Source organism: Lontra canadensis, unplaced genomic scaffold, assembly GCF_010015895.1.
Source record: "Lontra canadensis isolate GAN:19392208 unplaced genomic scaffold, GSC_riverotter_1.0 scaffold107, whole genome shotgun sequence".
NCBI lineage: Eukaryota > Metazoa > Chordata > Mammalia > Carnivora > Mustelidae > Lontra > Lontra canadensis.
Genome location: NW_022631101.1, coordinates 3,579,436 through 3,596,641, shown reverse-complemented (window position 1 = coordinate 3,596,641; position 17,206 = coordinate 3,579,436). Strand labels below are relative to the sequence as shown.

General features: G+C 54.6%; 2 protein-coding genes across 2 annotated transcripts in view; both read right to left on the bottom strand.

Moving 5' to 3' along the window:
• Positions 1 to 358: 358 nt before the first annotated feature.
• On the bottom strand, positions 359 to 5,666 carry GRWD1 (glutamate rich WD repeat containing 1). The gene is made up of 7 exons (XM_032838856.1): positions 5,446 to 5,666; positions 5,129 to 5,246; positions 4,856 to 5,018; positions 2,697 to 2,910; positions 2,416 to 2,558; positions 2,048 to 2,245; positions 359 to 744 (listed from the first exon to the last, which is right to left on the bottom strand). The coding sequence occupies exons 1-7, from the start codon at positions 5,630 to 5,632 to the stop codon at positions 424 to 426; spliced, it is 1,344 nt and encodes a 447-aa protein (XP_032694747.1). The 5' UTR covers positions 5,633 to 5,666; the 3' UTR covers positions 359 to 423.
• A 1,292-nt stretch (positions 5,667 to 6,958) lies between these two features.
• The window catches only part of GRIN2D (glutamate ionotropic receptor NMDA type subunit 2D), a 39,410-nt gene continuing 29,162 nt past the window's right edge, over positions 6,959 to 17,206 (bottom strand). The window contains exons 12-14 of the mRNA XM_032839173.1: positions 9,758 to 9,945; positions 9,308 to 9,540; positions 6,959 to 9,124 (exon numbers count right to left, since the gene is read on the bottom strand). Coding sequence (XP_032695064.1) covers positions 7,796 to 9,124; positions 9,308 to 9,540; positions 9,758 to 9,945 — 1,750 coding nt within the window. The 3' untranslated portion in view covers positions 6,959 to 7,795. The remainder of the gene's footprint in view (positions 9,125 to 9,307; positions 9,541 to 9,757; positions 9,946 to 17,206) is intronic.

Here is a 17,206-nt window from a genome sequence, read left to right as displayed (position 1 = left end):
ACAAAATATGCACGGTGACAGTGGCCACACCAGGCCCACCTGGGAAACGGGCCAGCAGGTCCTTGCACAGGTGGTGGGGAGGAGTGCGGGGAGGGGGGCAGCCTGGGCCAAACCAAGTCTTCCCGCATGAGGGCTCCCTGGCACCAAACTGGGCCCTGTGGTCAGAAGGCTCCCTGGACGGAACCACGCAGTTCTACAGTCGTGGGTCAAACCAGAATCCTCGGCAAGAGGGGTGGTGGGACGAAATGAAGTCCTTTCAAAGAACAAGACATCACACAGAATCTATCACGGTGGCCGACGGCCCACATGACGTCCTTGGATTGGAGGAGGGTGGGTGGGCAGAACTGCAGGCGCCCCTGCCCGCGGACCCAGCTCTGGCCTTGGCGGCCAAGTGAAGGGCCTGGGGCCGCCGCAGCAGGCGCATCATACGCTGATGGTGCGGAAGACAGTGAAGCCCGACAGCGCCGTGCTGACGAGGAGCCCGGGACACTGCGGATGCCAGTGCAACTCCTTCAGGTCCGTCTCGCCCTGGTGCACGAACAGCAGCTGCTGCGGGAGGCCTGCCAGCCCGGGGTCAGCGCTCTCCACCTCGCCTGCCTCGGGGTCCCGCTCCACAGCCAGGTCCCACTGTGTGATCTGGTTGTCTGCACCTGAGGCCGCGAAAACCCCGCTATCCTGGGGGTGCCACTCGACTGAGGTCACGGGGGCCATGTGCTGCTTGAAGGTGGCCACCGGGGAGCCAGACTACGGGAAGAAGGAAGTGCGGGGCTCTGAGCACCTCAGCCTGACTCCCTGGGTGGCCCAGGCCGAGCCCTCACCACTCCCAGGCTGTCGGGTTCCCCTAGGGCACCACCTCTGGGACCCACACAAGCCCAGGTTCTTGGAAAGGGACAGGCCAAGTGCAACTGGTGATACGGGGCCTAATGTCCTAGGGGGCTGCTGAGAACCGTGGTTTCACCTACAAAGAAGCCCTGTCCAGCTCCAGGTCACAAAATCCCCACTGGTCCTCTGAAACTGAGGGTGTGCTTCAGTTTCCCTTCCTATAAAAGGGGGCAGTTCTCAGGGCCCCAGGGTGGCTCATCCAGTTGAGCGCCAACTCTTGGTTGCAGCTCAGGTCATGCTCTCAGGGTCCTAGATCAAGCCCCACATGGGGCTCTGCAACATTCTCTCCCTCTGCCCTGACCCCCGCTCGCACGTGCGCATTCTCTCTCTAAATAAATAAATCTTAAAAAAGGGGGGGGGTGGTGATTCTCAAACCTGCAGATTCTATGAAGGCCTTAAAGAGGGAAGAAGCACAGCTCCCAGGCTCCAGGGGCAGCCGAGGAAAAGAAAAACAGCACTTTTACTAAAGTGAAGGTGCTGCTGGGTGCCGGAGTCTCTCTGGATTGGACACGTGGTTCCCAAGTCCCAGTGGCCAATCAACTTGGCCATGGAAGCTGCCCCGACACCTGCCTTGGGGGCTGGAACCCATTTCTAGAAGCTTCCTTGGAGCTAATGCTGTGGAACTCACCATACCGGAAGGGAGAAAAGATTACGTCGTGGGGGACCCGGGAAGGGCACGAGCTGTACTTAGTGGGGGCGTCAGCCAGAGGGGTGCCAGAGTTGCAATTCCTCCTGCCCAGAGCCGCCGCCGACTCCGGGAAGTCAACTCTTGGCCGGGTGGTGATGTTTCCTCTGCTCCTGTCCTTCCTGCACCTGTTTCCTCTCCTATGATGAACCACGCGGGCTCCGAGTCTCAGCTGATTGTGCGGAGCTCGCTAACAAAGGGCTACAGCTCAGAGGGGCCTGAAGCCTGGGGCTCGCCAGCGGGGCACGGAGTTGGGGCCATGGCTGCTGCGCGGCCTATCGCCTCCTGTCCCCTCTCCGGCTGGTGGAACGAGCAACCCTATACCAATCACGGCATTCCTCCCACTGAGCCTGCTTCCGCATCTGCACCCCACCGGGGCCAGAACCCCCAGAGACAGGCCTTCCCAGCTTTGGAAGACAAGAACCCAAGGGAAACAGGCAAATCCTAGCAGCTGGGGGAAACGTCTGGCTGGGAAAGTACCTTGAACTGCCGCAGGTCCCAGATCTTGAGGGCACCGTCATCCCCGCCGCTGAGCAGGAAGGGTTCCCGGCGGCTCCAGCTGATGACGTTGACATCCCCGTCGTGGGCAGCGGCGGCGGTAAGCATGCAGGCTTTGCTGGGGGCGGCCCGGATGTCCCAAATGCGAATGGAGGCATCAGCTGAGCATGAGGCGAACACCTGGGCGAGGCAGCGTCTGTGTGACCCGGGGTGCCTGCCACCCCACCCTGGAGACCAGGGACGAGTGGTGGGCTACCCTCTTTTCCTAGTGTCCCCCTCACTGGGACGTAGCCCCAGTGTCCGTCCCGGCCCCAAGACCCAGGAGTCCGGACCCCTCAGGCCTCTCTCACTGTGTCCTCAGTTGGGGACCACTGCAGGTCCTCCACAGAGCGTGTGTGGCCCACAAATGGCCGCTGGTCCACATGCCAGGAGCCGCCGTCCGTCGGTGTCCACAGGTGGATGTTCTTCTGACAGTCACCGGTCAGCAGGCGCCCTAGAACCAGGAGTCAGGACACTGCCGGGGCCCAGCTGGCCCCGGCTCCCTCTTCTCCCCGCACCCTCAGCCTCCACCCTCCCTACAGACCCTGCTCCCTCATCCTCCGGGAATCGAGTAGGCACCCCAGGGACTTACCAGACACACGGGGGGACCAGTCAAGTGCAAAGCCCTCGCCCATGTGGCCAGCGAAGGCGAAGATGGGCTTCACACGGGCCTGCTCGTCCCGGAGGAAGGTCGCCAAGGCCTGGGGGTCATCCACCACCTGCAGGAGCCGCCGCAGCGCATACACCTCCACCTGGCCCTTCTCCGACCATATCCCAGCCACCGGCTCCTCCCCCAGCCACGACACCTGCAGGGAAAGAGAGAAGGGAGAGGGAGGGGAGAGTGACAGGAGGCTCAGGGTGGTGACCATAGTTCCCAGCATCCCGAGAACCAGAACTGCAGTTCCTCAGGACTCCCACTGCCTCAGGGCTAGGCCTCTGTCTCCCAGAAGCCTTTGTGGGGATGGAATTAGCCGGCAGGACCAGCATGGTACCTGGGACAACTTCCCACATTGTGTAGGGGCGGCGATATGAGACAGAAAATGCCTAGAGCCCCAGGAACAGAGGCTGTAACTCCACCAACCCTTGGAAAAGGGTTCAGACCACCGGTCTCTGTAACCCTCTAAACACTGGTGGCTCACAGGCCTCTGTCCTTGGGTGTCTCTGCCCTGTAACATCTGCTCACTAAGAGATCCCATGCGGCCTCAAGGTTTCCAGTAACCCCTCCTACCACACCATCTGCTCAAACACGACCGAAGCCCAGCTCCTAGTCACCACTGTCAACCTCCTCCTCCCTGGGGCTCCCCGCCTCAGGCCCCAAGCTATTAGACTCACTGACTTGTCTTTTCCTCCCCACACCCACCCCATGCTACTGGCTACATTCAAAATGCACCACTTTCAACCCCTCACAACCTCTAATGTCACCACTCCTGCTACCGTGTCTTCCTTTCCCTTGAATTATGGCTTCCCCACAGGACTGTCCTCCCTTGCCTCCCTGCATCTGTTCTCCATACAGTGGTCAGAGGAAATCTCTTTAAAACACAAGTCAGATCCTGGGGCGCCTGGGTGGTTCAGTCGGTTGAGTGTCTGACTCTTGATTTCGGCTCAGGTCATGCTCTCAGGGTGTTGGGATCAAGCCCTGCGTAGGGTTTCATGCTGTGCATGGAGCCTGCTTAAGACTCCCTCTTTCCCTCTCTCAAAAACAAACAACAAAAACCCATAAGTCAGATCCCATTTGTCCTCTGCTCTAAACCCTCCAATGGCTCAAACTTTCTCCCCAAGTAAAACCCAAGTCCTTCCATCAGCCTGTAAGCCCTATACACCCCACCCACTCCCATCCCCCATATGCTGTCACTCTCCCCTTCGTCCATGTGCTCTAGTGGATGCATTGGTCTCCCTGCCTTCCCTTGAACTTCCAAACATGTCATGTTTGTCCCAGGGCCTTTACACTTGTGTTTCCTCTGCCTATAAACGCTTTCCTGACAGAGATCTTTGGCTCATTCCCTTACTTCCTGTGAGTCTCCGTTCAAATGGCACCTTACCGTAAATACTTCCCTGACAACACTATTTAAAATAGCAAATCCACTCCAGGAACATTCTGCTTCCCTTCCCTTACTTTACTTTTCCCCACAATACTTGGCACCTCTGGATGCATTTACTCAGCTTCTACTTGTTCCCTTCCCTGCTAGCACGTAAGTTTCACAATACCAAAGACCTTTTGCTCTCTGTTAAATCTCTGGGGCACAGAACGGTGCCTGAAACACGGTAAGCCTTGAAGGGGAACACACAGGAAGTGGGCCAAGCACTGCCACGAGTGCTGTTCAAACATCATCTAGTTTAATTCACATGTCAGCCTGCTCCGAAGGGGCTGTAACTCAGCAGCACCAAAGTGACCCCACAGCGCAGGCCAGTTCCTGAACAATAACAATAAAACACACATCTCTGTACTAAAACCCAATGCTGTCTCTAGACACCTCAAATAACCGTATGTTATTCCATTTCAGCCTCCCGTCAGCTCATCAGGCAAGTTTTGCAATTTTCACCATTTTACTGAAGAGGAAAAGTAGTAAAAAAACAGCCCCCTCCGGCTCCTAACACACAGTGACAATGAGAAAGATAGCTACGAGAGACACTAACTAATATATACAAATTGTGTGCCAGGTACTTCTCTAAAAGCCGGAAGGCATGGGCAAGGGGGTTAGGGGTGGAGGGGGGTTAGGAGAACGTAGAGAAGGCTCCAGGGACTGTACATACCCGGACCCGGTTGATGCCACCATAGTGGGGCACCATAGCCAGCTCCAGCTGAGGCTTCCGCTCTTCTTCATCCTCTTCATCTTCCTCCTCCTCCTCTTCATCGCTGCCCTCTGACGGTGGGGGCTTTGTCCCATGCAGATTATGCATCCGAAGCACCATCAGTCTGGGGGAAAGTGTGGGGTGAGTGAGAGGCACTGGATGCCAGGATCCTTAGGAGAGGGGGATCTGGGGCTTAGACTCCCGGTCCTGGATAAAACCTCAGGTCTCACTCACCTGTTGCTCTGGGCGCTCTCCGCCTGGGTCCCAGCACACAGGTAAAGTGTAAGAGGGAGCTCTGTCCGGTTGTCTCCCAGGTGATCCCGGACTATGTCGAAGCTAAGGCAGGGGGCTCCTGGGGATAGAAGGAGTTGGAAAATTAGGATGGGACAGAGATCTCAACCCTCTCGTGTGTGATATTTTCACCCATCTTACAACCCAGCCTTCTCTCTGAGTGCCTCGTAAGTTAAACACTCAGGACCAGCCCCGCTCAGGACTCGGGATTCCGGTCCCCTCCTAACTCAGGAAGCAGAAGTCCTGGTGCTCAGCCCTACCAGTCTGCGCTCGGTGGTACAGCACGTAGGCCTCCTCGTCCATGACCAGCTCCTCTCCTTCTCGCAGCGGCGGTCCGCGACCCGGCAGGTACACCTGGGCCGGGCCTTCGGTCCCTGCGTCGCTGGACTCGGCCTCCATGGGTTCCCCGGTTTCACATGTGCGCCGCCTACCCTTGCGCGCCGCCATCTTCGAACCCTCTCACCACGGGCGCGAGGTAAGGACGTCACTTCCGGATTGTGGTTCCCTCCTTGGGAGATCCGCCACGCTGCACGGTTGCCTTGGAAACCTCCCAGCTCACCAATTTGAGAGGGCGGTGGGGACCGGGTGAAGGAGAGCTAAGGTAACGGCGTCCCAGCCTAGCGACCGAGGCCTGCGGTTACGGAGAAACTACACCCTTCGCGTGACTTTGCGGCGCTTTTCCGCAGAGCGGCGGCAAGGCCTCCTGGGAGTTGTAGTTCTGTACGAGGCCAGTTTTCTCCTACTGTAGGAGTTCTGAGCTCCGACTCCATCATCCACCTTTGACTCTCATTGCTTCTTTTCCGTTACATTATTCATGTATGCAAATAAGAGCTCTTACTGGCAAGTGGACTGGTTTTTTGCTCCCTGAGGACCCGTAAAGCCCGTTTCCTCCCCCCTCCTTATTATGAAGGCTTTAATTCGCTTCAAAATGCTTTAACGTAGATAGGGTAATATGTGTAAGTTAGTCTGTTGAGTCTACCCTCCTGGGGCAGTCAGTAGCCGAACCAGGCGTTCACATTGCAGCTATGGTCAGCGATAATCAGAAAGTCAGCCCTCTGGAGACCACTACTATGCGTGCTTTGGCTCTCCTTATCGCTCATCAGCACCGGAGGTTTGGCTAATTGGCATAATGAAATGCTAAAATAGATTCTCATTGGTGAGACTGAGGGCATTCAAGGTAGATGGATTGGCTAGGACATACTAGACTCTCCCCTCGCTTGCATGAACAGGATGTGAAGACTCTAGCAAGCCACGTTGCTTGCAGCCATAGGAATGGGACGCTAGACTTAATCCTGAAATGTTTTGATCCTGGATCTTTGTTGAGTTCGCTGTTCCTTCTCTCTAGGTCTCTGTCCGCCCTCACCCCTTCTCATTCCTTCTCTTCTTAGGATCTTTTCTCACAGCTTCCTCTGGGTCTTTGTATCCCACCTCCCTCCAGGGTCATTGTTCTCAAGATAATTTTCCTTCTGCCCTCTCTTCCTCTGTGGGACTTTTCTCAGTTTCTGTTTCCTCCAGAGAAGTTTGAGGGCGGCTGAGACAAACACGCAGCTCAGACTTGGACTGAGGAGGCATAAAAACATGGTTTATTCCAAACACTGCAATGTGTAACAGGAGAGTGGGAGGGGAGGTTGGTGGTGGGTGTGGATTCCCAGACCATCCCCTCCACAACCCAGCTCCAGACCCGGCTGGAGATCTAGGAAGAGGAGGCTTGGGGGGGGGGGGGGGGGCGGGGGGGACCCGGGGGGGGGGCGAAAAAAGGGGGGGGGGGGGGGGGGGGGGGGTCTGCAGGGTCATCATGGGAGGGTCACAAATAAGGGCTGGATTTGGTGAGGCTGTGGATGGTGGCACGTGGGGGGTGGGAGTGAGGTGCGACAGGATGGGAATTTTGGCCCCACGTTGGCTGGGATCAACGCTAGGGCAAGGGGAGGTGAGGCTTCCGTTGGGAGTGTCCTAGGTCAAAATAAGGAAAAGCGATGGGGAGGAGGAGGGTGTGTCAAGGTTTGACGTCAAGAGTCACAGTCTGGTCTGGGTACAGTCTGGGATTTGGGTCACAGTTTGGGGTCGGGGGTCACAGTCTGGGGTCGGATGACCATTTTAGGGGTCGGAAGTCACAGTCTGGGGTCAGGGGTTTCTGTGTGGCGGGGCCAAGGTCTGGGGTCACAGTTTGGCGAACGCATCTCACAGTTTTGAGTCCCAATGGATGAAAGGTTAAAAACGGGCTTCCCCGGAGGCGTGGCTGGGGCCGGGGAGCTGCACAGTGATGAGGGGGCCACGGCCCCGGGCGTGGGGGTGGGACGCGGGCGTGGCGTGACCCCCCACCTCCCGCCCCATCTGGTGACGTTAAAAAGCCCTTGTCGGGTTTAAAAAAAAAAACAAACTCCAGTGGGCTCCAAGACCCCCACCTTTCAGGCTGGGTGAGATTTGGGGGGACCAAATCCTTTCCGGCTCGTGGTGCCCCCAAAGCGAGGGGACGCAGGACGCTGCTCCAGGCGGGGTCCGGCCAGGTCCGTTTTTTTCCTTCCCAACCCACGCGGGTCCTTTTCATTGCGCGTGCCCCCTCGGGCCGTGGCCTGCGCTGACCGAGGGGGCGCTAGGGCCCCCGGGGCCGCGTCATACCTCGGACTCGAGGCTGGAGAAGTGCGCCGAGCCCCTGCGGGTACCCAGGTCCCCGCCCCGGTGTCTCCGGTGGGGCGCGGCGGGCAGCGGCGGCCCCCAGTGCGCGGCGTGTGGGCACCGGCGCGCGTGGCGGGAGGGCCCGGTGAGCCTGCGCGCGGGGGCGGCGCGGGGGCACGAGCTGAGGTCCTCCAGCGAGCGCGAGGTGGGCGCCGGCGGCGGGAGGTCCCAGCCCCCCGCGGCGCGCCGGTGCCGGTGGTGGTGCGGTGCGGCGGCGGGCGCGCGGTGCGAGGCCCGCGGGCGGTGAGGGTGCGGCCGCGGACAGCCGCAGCGGGCTCGGCGCCGGGGCGGGGGTCCCGCGGCCCAGGGCGGGGGCGGCGGCGCCCACCAGCCGCCGTCCAGGCCGTCGTGCGAGCAGCTGAGATGGCGCGGCGGCGGCAGCAGCTCCAGGCTGGCGCAGTGGCGGCAGTGCCAGGCGGCGGGGCCGCTGCGCGGGGGCAGGTAGTCCCAGCTGCCCGCGCGCCAGCCCCCGAGCTTGTCAACCGACCAGTAGCGGCCGGGCGGCGGCCCGAGGCGCTCGGCGTACGGGTAGGGGAAGTCGGCGAACCACCAGGGCTCCAAGCCGCCCAGCGACGCGCCGCCCAGGCTCTCCGAGTCCTCCGAGTCAGACGGCGACGGCTCGAGGTCCAGGTAGGGGCAGGGGGGCGGCGCGGCGCGGCACGGGGGAGGCGCGGCCTGGGCTCCGCCGCCCGCGCCCCCCGCGCCCCCTGCGCCGCCAGCGCCCGGCCCCAGCAGGGGCTGGCTCTCGGGGTCGGAGCGCGGCCAGCGCGCGGGCGCCGGCGGGCTCTCGTCCTCGTAGGCCAGGCGGCAGAGCGGCGGCCCGACGGCGGCTGCAGCGGCGGCCGGGGGCGCGGGCGGCGACGGGAAGCCGGGGAAGGGGCCGGCGGGGGGCTCGGCCGACTCCTTGTCGCGCACGATGGCGAAGTAGGAGGGCGGCGGCTTCTGCGGGGGCTGCGCGGCCGGCGGGGACAGCGGGCGCCCGGCCGAGCCCCGGGGTGCCGCGCGCGCCTCGCCCACGCCCAGGCCCTGCGGCTCGATGGGGCCGTAGTAGCGGTGGAAGCCGTCGGCCAGGCCCGGGGCCCCCGGGGGCCCTGCACCTTTGGTGCGACGCCAGCGGTCCACCGCCGCCCGCTCGCGGGGCACGAAAGGTGCGGGGCCAGGTGCGGGCCGCGCCGGCGGGTACGCGGGGCTGGGCAGCGGCTGCGGCGGCGGCGGGGGCTTGGCCGGCGGCGGGGCGGCCTCCGCGCTGCAGCAGCTGTACATCCCCTGCGGGGAGGGGGGCGGCGAGAAAGGCAGGGTCAGCGCGGGATGCCCAGCACCCACTACCGCCCCTGCCTTCCCTCCGCTCTTCCCACCTCTTCCGCAGCGGGCCCCAGGACTCTTGCACTTGTAGGCATGCCCACCTGCCTCCCGCCAGCTCCGCCCTTTTGCCTCCTCTGACCCCCCTACCCTGGAGAAGGCCAGCAGGAAGTCCATGCGGTGGGTGGGCCCCAGGCAATGCCGCAGGCGCCAGTACACCAGGTGCTCCCAGGCGAAGACCAGCAGCGAGAGGCCCATGGCCACCAGGAGCATGTAGAAGACACCTGCCATGTTGTCGATGTCTAGCTTACTGCTCATCACCTCGATTTTGTCATTGTGGCAGATCCCGGAGAGCCACAGCCGCTCCAGCATCTCGATCTCATCTGGAGAAATGGCATGGGTGGGGGAGAAGGGCGGGGAAGCGCTGTCATAGGTCACCTTCCATGGGCACCATTAGAGGATCCTCTTACAGGAGTCTAGGCACTCAGCCCCCTCTTCCCTCAGACCCTGGTGCCCTGATCCTCATCCCCTCCTTCGCCCAGGACCCAGGACTCTGGTCCCCCATGCCCCACCCCCAAGGCATCCCAGCCCGCCACACACCGTCCCCCAGGAACTGCAGCAGTGCCAGATCGATGGGCCGCTTCCAGCGGGAGCCCTTGTGCAGGGCGATGCCGTAGCCGGTTGTGGCAAAGACCTTGCCCGAGCCGATGGTGACGAGCTTGCAGCCTTCATCCTTGCGGGCCATGTAGTTGAGCACTGCTGCATCGTAGATGAAGGCGTCCAGCTTCCTGGGGGTTGGGGTGGGGGTGCATAAAAGGCAGGGTCAGTCCCACCCAGACACTCTCATGGCCTAGCCCAGAGCCCTCCCTCACCCCTAACCTCCAGCTGCTCCAAATCCTGATGGGTGGTGAACTCTTGAGCAAGTCACTGTCTCTCTTGGTGCCTCGGTTGGATCTGTAAAGTGGGGATAACGGCAACACTTCCCTTCCTGGTCCTTGCAAAGGTAAGAGGGTGCTTGGTGCCAAGAAAGTGCTGGAGACATGTTAGCTGTGATTGATCCGTTCTTCACAGACCGCCCCCCCCCCCAGCCGCAGAAGAGTCTGCGAACGCTTCCGTTTTACAGGGGAGGACTGAGGCTCGGAAAGGGGACTCGTACACAGAGCAATAACGCTAACGATCACTTATATTGTGCAAGACACCGTTCCAGCTACCGTAATAACTCATTCAATCCTCTCAACGTTCCTGGGAGGTGGAAACTTGTTATCTCCATCATTCAGATGGGAAATGCAGGCCCAGACATGCGTCTTACTTTGCTTGGGTTCTCCGACTAGGCCCTCATTTCTCAACCTTGATGGGAAGCCGAAGCCAAGCAGCGAGATGGAAGGAGTGCTCACAGATGGATACACCGTGCGTGTTACTTCCTTCACATGTGCTTCTGTGATTATCTGATTCATGTCAGCCTCTCCCATTAGACCGTGAGCTCCCCTCGAGCAGGATCGGCTGGGACACACTCCCGGCTGGACCCAGCCCAGTTCCTGGCACAAACAGGGTACTTGTAAATACTTGTGGGATTCGTGAATGAGTGAATAAATCAATCCACGGTGGGGAACCCTGGGTAACTATTCTAGGAGACAAGATACATCCCTAATGGTCTGACAGGAAGATGACCAGGGTGTATCCATGAGGGGAAAAAAAGAGAGTCCCAGAATCCCACATAGAGCATAACTAACTCCACATTACTTTTTTTTAAAGATTTATTTATTTATTTATTTGAGAGCGAGATAGTGAGAGAGAGCATGAGCAAGGAGAAGGTCAGAGGGAGAAGCAGACTCCCCATGGAGCTGTGAGCCTGATGCAGGACTCGATCCCGGGGCTCCGGGATCATGACCTGAGCCGAAGGCAGTCGTCCAACCAACTGAGCCACCCAGGTGTCCCTCCACATTATTTTTTTTTTTAATGGTGCAGTGGGGTGTAGTTTTGGTCATCTCAACTGCAGACACCAGGCCAGTTCTTGGAGGAAGGGACCTGTCTTGCCCAGCATTGTCCAAGAGAATGACGGTCATGGCCCTTCCGCACTGTCCACATGGTGGCCACCAGCCCCATGGCAAGGTGACCAGTAAGCCCAAGGGACAGAACTTGATGTTTTTTTTAAAGATTCTATTTATTTGTTTGACAGAGAAAGAGAGAAAGACAGCGAGAGAGGGAACACAAGCAGGGGGAGTGGGAGAGGGAGAAGCAGGCTTCCCACTGAGCAGTGAGCCTGGGCTGGATCCCAGGACCCCAGATCATGACCTGAGCTGAAGGCAGACGCTTGATGATTGAGCCACCCAGACACCCCCAAAGGACAGAACTTTAAATTTTACTTAATTTGAATTAATTTAAATAGTCCTAGACAGAGCAGGTCTGGGGAAAACAAGAGAGATCAAGGTATGTGGCTGGACGCTGGGTCGTGGAGAAGGCAAAGGAGTTTTGGAGCCGTTTGCCTATCTGCCGCCGTAAATGCCTCTGGGACCTCAAATCCTCAGTAAAGCCCTGTCCACACTAGCACACACGATCACATAAATGCCCTGTTGTACTTACACAGCACGACTGGTTGCAAAGAAAGGAAGGAAAAGGACAGAATTAGTCCACAGACCCCGAATGGGGAGACAGCAGATTTCCCCACAACTAACGGACTCCAGCCGAAGCAAAAAATTGGGAGTGGGGCAAAGAATTTGAGGCTCTGGAGAAGGAGCAGAAACTTGGGGAGGCCAGTCACTATCCCATGGTTGGGGAATAGGGTTTGAATTAATTTTATATGGCTCCTAACAGGGAGATCCCAGCTCAAATCTGGAAATAAATAAATAAAGAAATAAAGAAAGAAAGAAAGAAAGAAAGGAAGAAGAGGGATGGAGGGACTGAGGACTAGGATGAAATGGAAGGAGGGTGTCCAGAGGTCCTTGAGGGGCATTAGTGGGGAGAGGCCCCGGGGACATGGCAAGAGAGGGCCAGAAATCAAGGCTTCCAGTGGTGGGGAGGTTTGAGGAATTTTCAGGAAGAGGGGATCTAAAGAGACGTAACTTTTGATGCTTTGCTCAGCCCTTATGCAATAGAATGCCTACCTCCCTTCCCCTACCCCCTACCCCCTACCTGCTGCCATTGTCACTAAACCTCTCCTGAGACTCAGCCACATTCCACAGCCTTGTTTAGGCTCAGGTTTGGGATCTTAACATTTGAGTCAGCTTCCGGTCCCTCCTCAGCTCACTACCCTCCCCTGGCTTCCAGTATCGCTCAGTAACTGGAGTTACCTCACATTGTAAGGCCTCACAGCACCAAGCACCCCTGGATCCCTCCTACCCCTCTGCCCTCATCTCTCACCCATGCCTTCCTTGCTCACCCTGCTCCAGCCACCCTGGCCTTCACACGCAGTTCCTGGATGGCTCTAGCACCCTCCTCCCTTAGGGCCTTTGCACTGGCAGTTCCCTCTGCTGGAACATTCTTCTTCAGAGAGCTGCCTGGCTCTGTCTCTCACTTCCTTCAAGAGTTTGCTTAAAAGACACCTTCCTGAGCACCTTATTTAATACTTCAACCCATAGCCTCCTCCGCAGCTCTCCCAAACTCACCCCTCCCCTGGCCGTATTTTTGTCCATAGCATGTATCCCCCTTGTAACTATTATATGTTCTTGATTATTAAGTTTATTGTCCAGGGGCCCCTGAGTGGCTCAATGGGTAAAGCCTCTGCCTTCAGCTCAGGTCATGATCCCAGGGTCCTGGGATCAAGCCCCCGCATCGGGCTCTCTGCTCAGCAGGCCGACTGCTTGCCGCCCCCCACCCCGCCCCGCCTCTCTGCCTGCCTCTCTGCCTATTTGTGATCTCTGTCCGTCAATTAAAAAAGTTTATTGTCCATCTCCTCCCACTGGAATTTAAATTCCATGAGGGAACAGGTCTTATCTGTTGGGTTCGCTGCTGTATCCACAGGGTCTAGAACAGGACCTAACATACGACAGGTGTTTCATAAAGTACAGCCCAATGAATGAATTCAGGCTGGCTCAAGATGGGCATTCTGTGGGCCAGGCATGGAACTGGGAGGCAAGAGTTAATATGGACAATATGCCAAGGGGTTTTTCTCCATGGAAAAAAGCAAGATGAGAAGAGTGTGTGCTTTCAATAAGGAATGCATGAAGAGATATGTAGGCACACATAGTTCAGGTGATCGGAGAGAAATTAAAAAAAAAAAAAGCTTACTTTATGGAAAGGGGACTTGAGGTTTCCTTTTTTGCCCTTCCCGTGTGAATGAGAAATTGAACATCTCTCACCAAATGGGCTTCCAATACTGGCTGGGAGGAGAAGCCATGTTTCTGTATTTCTTTTTAAGAGATATATTTCCTTTCTTTTCCTGTGACCTTGCTTGCCCCTTGTGGTAGGGTAAGACCACATCTGGTATGTGAGCCACCAAACCCATGTGTGACTGCCAATTCCGTCCTACCCCTCTGTAAGGATGGCATGTCCTAGTGCTGTCCATAGTGGTGACCACTAGCCACACAGAGCTAAGTGAATTGGAATTTTTAATTAAAATTTAAAAATTCAAAAAAATTTAAAAATTCAGTTCCGTCATCACACCAACCACACGTCAAACAATCAGGAACTGTTGGCTACCACGTTGGACTGCCCAGATCTGGAACAGTTCTGTCATTGCAGAGAGGGCTGTTGGAGACTGATACTCTAGGAACATGCGTGTGTCTGTCTCCCAGACTGGAAAGGAAGGTCCAAGAGAGCAAGGACTTCAACTTGTTCACTGCTCTACCCTTAGTGCCTAGTCCAGTGCCTGGTGCAAGAAGATCTTAATACTTACTAGATGAATGTCTTTTTTTTTTAAGTTTATTTATTTAAGTAATCTACACCTAACATGGGACTCAAACTCATGACCCTGAGATCAAGAGTCATGTTCTTCCAACTGAGCCAGCCAGGCACCCCTGAATGAATGTCTTTTAACTTTCATGTTATTGAGGGTTATTTTGTCAAGGAGATCATGATTTAGTATTTGTTTTCCTTGGTCCTGTCTATATTAAAAACATTACATATAATGTATGATACATGTACACACACGTACATATGAAATAAATATATATATATATATATATATGACTAAGATAAAAGACAAGAAAATACTGACATTGGGAATTCCACAACAAAAATGGTCCGGACAGATCACCTCCTGTGAAGTTCAGTGAACAGTTTTGCTCATGTAATCACAGCCCCACCATTTCTAGAGTTTTGGACTTCCACTCCCAGATATGGACAGACTACCCAGGATTCCTAGACATCAGTAAAGTCTCAATAAAAAATACAGAAACAAAACCAACAAATGGGAGGGGACTTGGAGGAAACAGATTTTGCAGAGAGGAAAAAATGCCCAAAACCTAACAGCTACCAATATCATCAGAGAAACAAGACAAGATATTCAACTTTGAATAGCATATCATAAAACATAGGGTACTATCAAATAATACTATAAAATTTATAAAACACTGTAAAAATTCAGAGATTATTGGGGTGCCTGGGTGGCTCAGTGGGTTAAAGCCTCTGCCTTCAGCTCAGGTCATGATCTCAGGGTCCTGGGATCGAGCCCTGCATCAGGGCTCTCTGCGCGGCCGGGAGCCTGCTTCCCCCTTTCTCTGCCTGCCTCTCTGCCTACTTGTGATCTCTGTCTGTCAAATAAATAAATAAAATCTTAAAAAAAATTCGGAGATTATAAAGTGAGTTCTTAGCAAGGTGCCTGGCTGGTTTGGTTGGAAGAACTTGTGACTCTTGATCTCAGGGTTGTGAGTTAGAGTCCCATGTTGTGCGTAAAGATTACTAAAAAAAAATAAACTTAAAAAAAAGAAAGAGTTCTTAGAAATTGAAAATATACTAGCAAAAATGAAAAGCTTAGTAAAAGAGTGGAAGATAAGGTTAAGAAAAACTCTCAGGAAGTAGGGCAGAAAGATAAAGAGGTGGAAAAATAAGAGAGGATAAAAGGAAGAATTCAGGAAGCCCAATATCGAATTAATAAGAGTTCCAGAAAGAAAGGATAAGAGTTCCAGAGAGAGGGGCGCCTGGGTGGCTCAGTGGGTTGAGCCTCTGCCTTCATCATGATCCCAGGGTTCTGGGATTGAGCCCCGCATGGGGGGGGTGGTCCCTGCTCAGCGGGGAGCCTGCTAACCCCTCCTCTCTCTGCCTGCCTCTCTGCCTACTTGTGATCTCTCTCTTTCAAATAAATAAATAAAATCTTTAAAAAAAGAGTTCCAGAGAGAAATGGAGGGAAGGGGGAAATCATAATTGAAAAAAAATCAAGGAAGTTTCCCAGAATGAATGACATGAGAATACAATGAAAGATCCATTAATGAAAATAAATGAAGATGTTGCTGAGAAATGTCAGCTCACTGAGGACAAGGAAAAGAAAAGCGGGTGACACACAGGCTTATGGATCAGAATGACTTTGGGATTTTAACAGTAATACTGGAAATTACAAGACAACGGAATGATGCCTTCAGAATTCTAAAGAAAATGATCTCCAGCCCAGAATTTTATACCTATCCAGAAGGCCTATCAAGACCAAAGATGTTTTCAGATACACAGTGGCTCTAAAATTTTACCCACCCCACCCCCATGTGCTTTTTGTCAGGAGGCTCAGAAGAACAAGGGAGAAAAACCCAGGAAGAGTGAGAATTAGAATATGACAAGAACCAAACCAGGGGGCAGGTGAAGGGATCAAGATGGTAGCTGTGTGGCAGACAGGGGCAGGCCAGAGGCCATGAGAGAAACTTCTTCCACATGATGAAATTAATGGAGTACGTGATGCGAATGAATATGTGAAGAAGAGGTTCGTATAGTTAACAGAGAATTTTGAATTAACAAAGAAAACTCAGCCCTAAGCAACTGAAAAAAAAAAAGACAATTATTAACTCCAGGAAAAACAAAGAATTGTGTGGGAGAGGAAAGTAATCACGGTTTACTACTTGTGGCAGCTGTGGGAGCATTTACACAGTCATAACATGTAAACACTGCATATTCATCTAGCCAGAATCACAGTGTGGGAGGCTGGAGTAATTTAAATAAGAGTATGAGTATGTGTCTTCCATAGTAAGCAGTGAATGGAAAATACCTAAAATTGAAAAATCAAGAGGTAGCCACACAAACAGGGTATTTAGAGACAGGGGCGCAAACAGCAAGATGATACAATAAATAAGGTAAAAGCAGATTCCTCTGGGGTGGGAAAAATGGGGGAGGGGTAGGCAGATGGAAGACTGTTGGTTTTCGTTTAAAAAAAAAAATCTTGTATTTGACTTTCCAAATGTATAACTCTGATAAAAATAGAACTAAAAGTTAGGGGAAAAAATGTAAAAAGGAATACTGGGGAGAAAAAGAATTCGGCAGAAGCGAAATCAGAGCAAGAGGTAACAGTGAGAAGCACAAGGTATCCTTTGTGAATCCAAGAGGCTGCTGGGAAGGGGCACAAAGAGGATAATTCTGGAATTTTCATGGCCCACCTGAGGCAATATAGCGTAGTGGTTGAGGGGCTGGGCTCAGAATCTGACGACCAGGGTTCAGATCCCAGCTCTGCTGCTTGGTACCTGTGGGATCTGGCTGTGCCTCAATTTCCTCATCTGTAAAATGGGAATGATAATATTCACCTCTAAAGTCTTATGGTCTCTCAACAGTTGTAATATTGAGGTCCTACCTCAGTCGGAGAAAGGGTCTTTACAGAGGAAATCAAGTTAAGGTAATTAGAGTGGCCCCTAATCTAGTAAGACAGGTGTCCTTACAAAAAGGGAGAATTTGGACAAAGAGACACATAAATGGAAGATGATGGAGAAGAGACCCATCCACAAGCCAAGGGAAGTTCCTTCCCTTGCCCTGAGAAGGAACCCAGAGGACTTCTAGCCTCCAGAACCATGAGGCAACAAATTTACAATAGCCCCAGAAAACTAATAATGAACTAATTAAATGAGTTAGAGCAGAACTGGATATATAATAAACACTCTAGTAAATTGAAAAGAGAGAGGAACGATCTGAGCCTTGGCAGGGATA

Bases quoted from the DNA above. Each gene is read 5' to 3' on its own strand.
- GRWD1 (XM_032838856.1), bottom strand. From the start codon at position 5,632: ATGGCGGCGCGCAAGGGTAGGCGGCGCACATGTGAAACCGGGGAACCC. The intron at 5,247-5,445 runs GTAGGGCTGAGC...TTCTATCCCCAG, and splicing joins GTACCACCGAGCGCAGACTG to GAGCCCCCTGCCTTAGCTTC. The intron at 2,559-2,696 runs GTAAGTCCCTGG...TCCTGGTTCTAG, and splicing joins CTGGTCCCCCCGTGTGTCTG to GGCGCCTGCTGACCGGTGAC.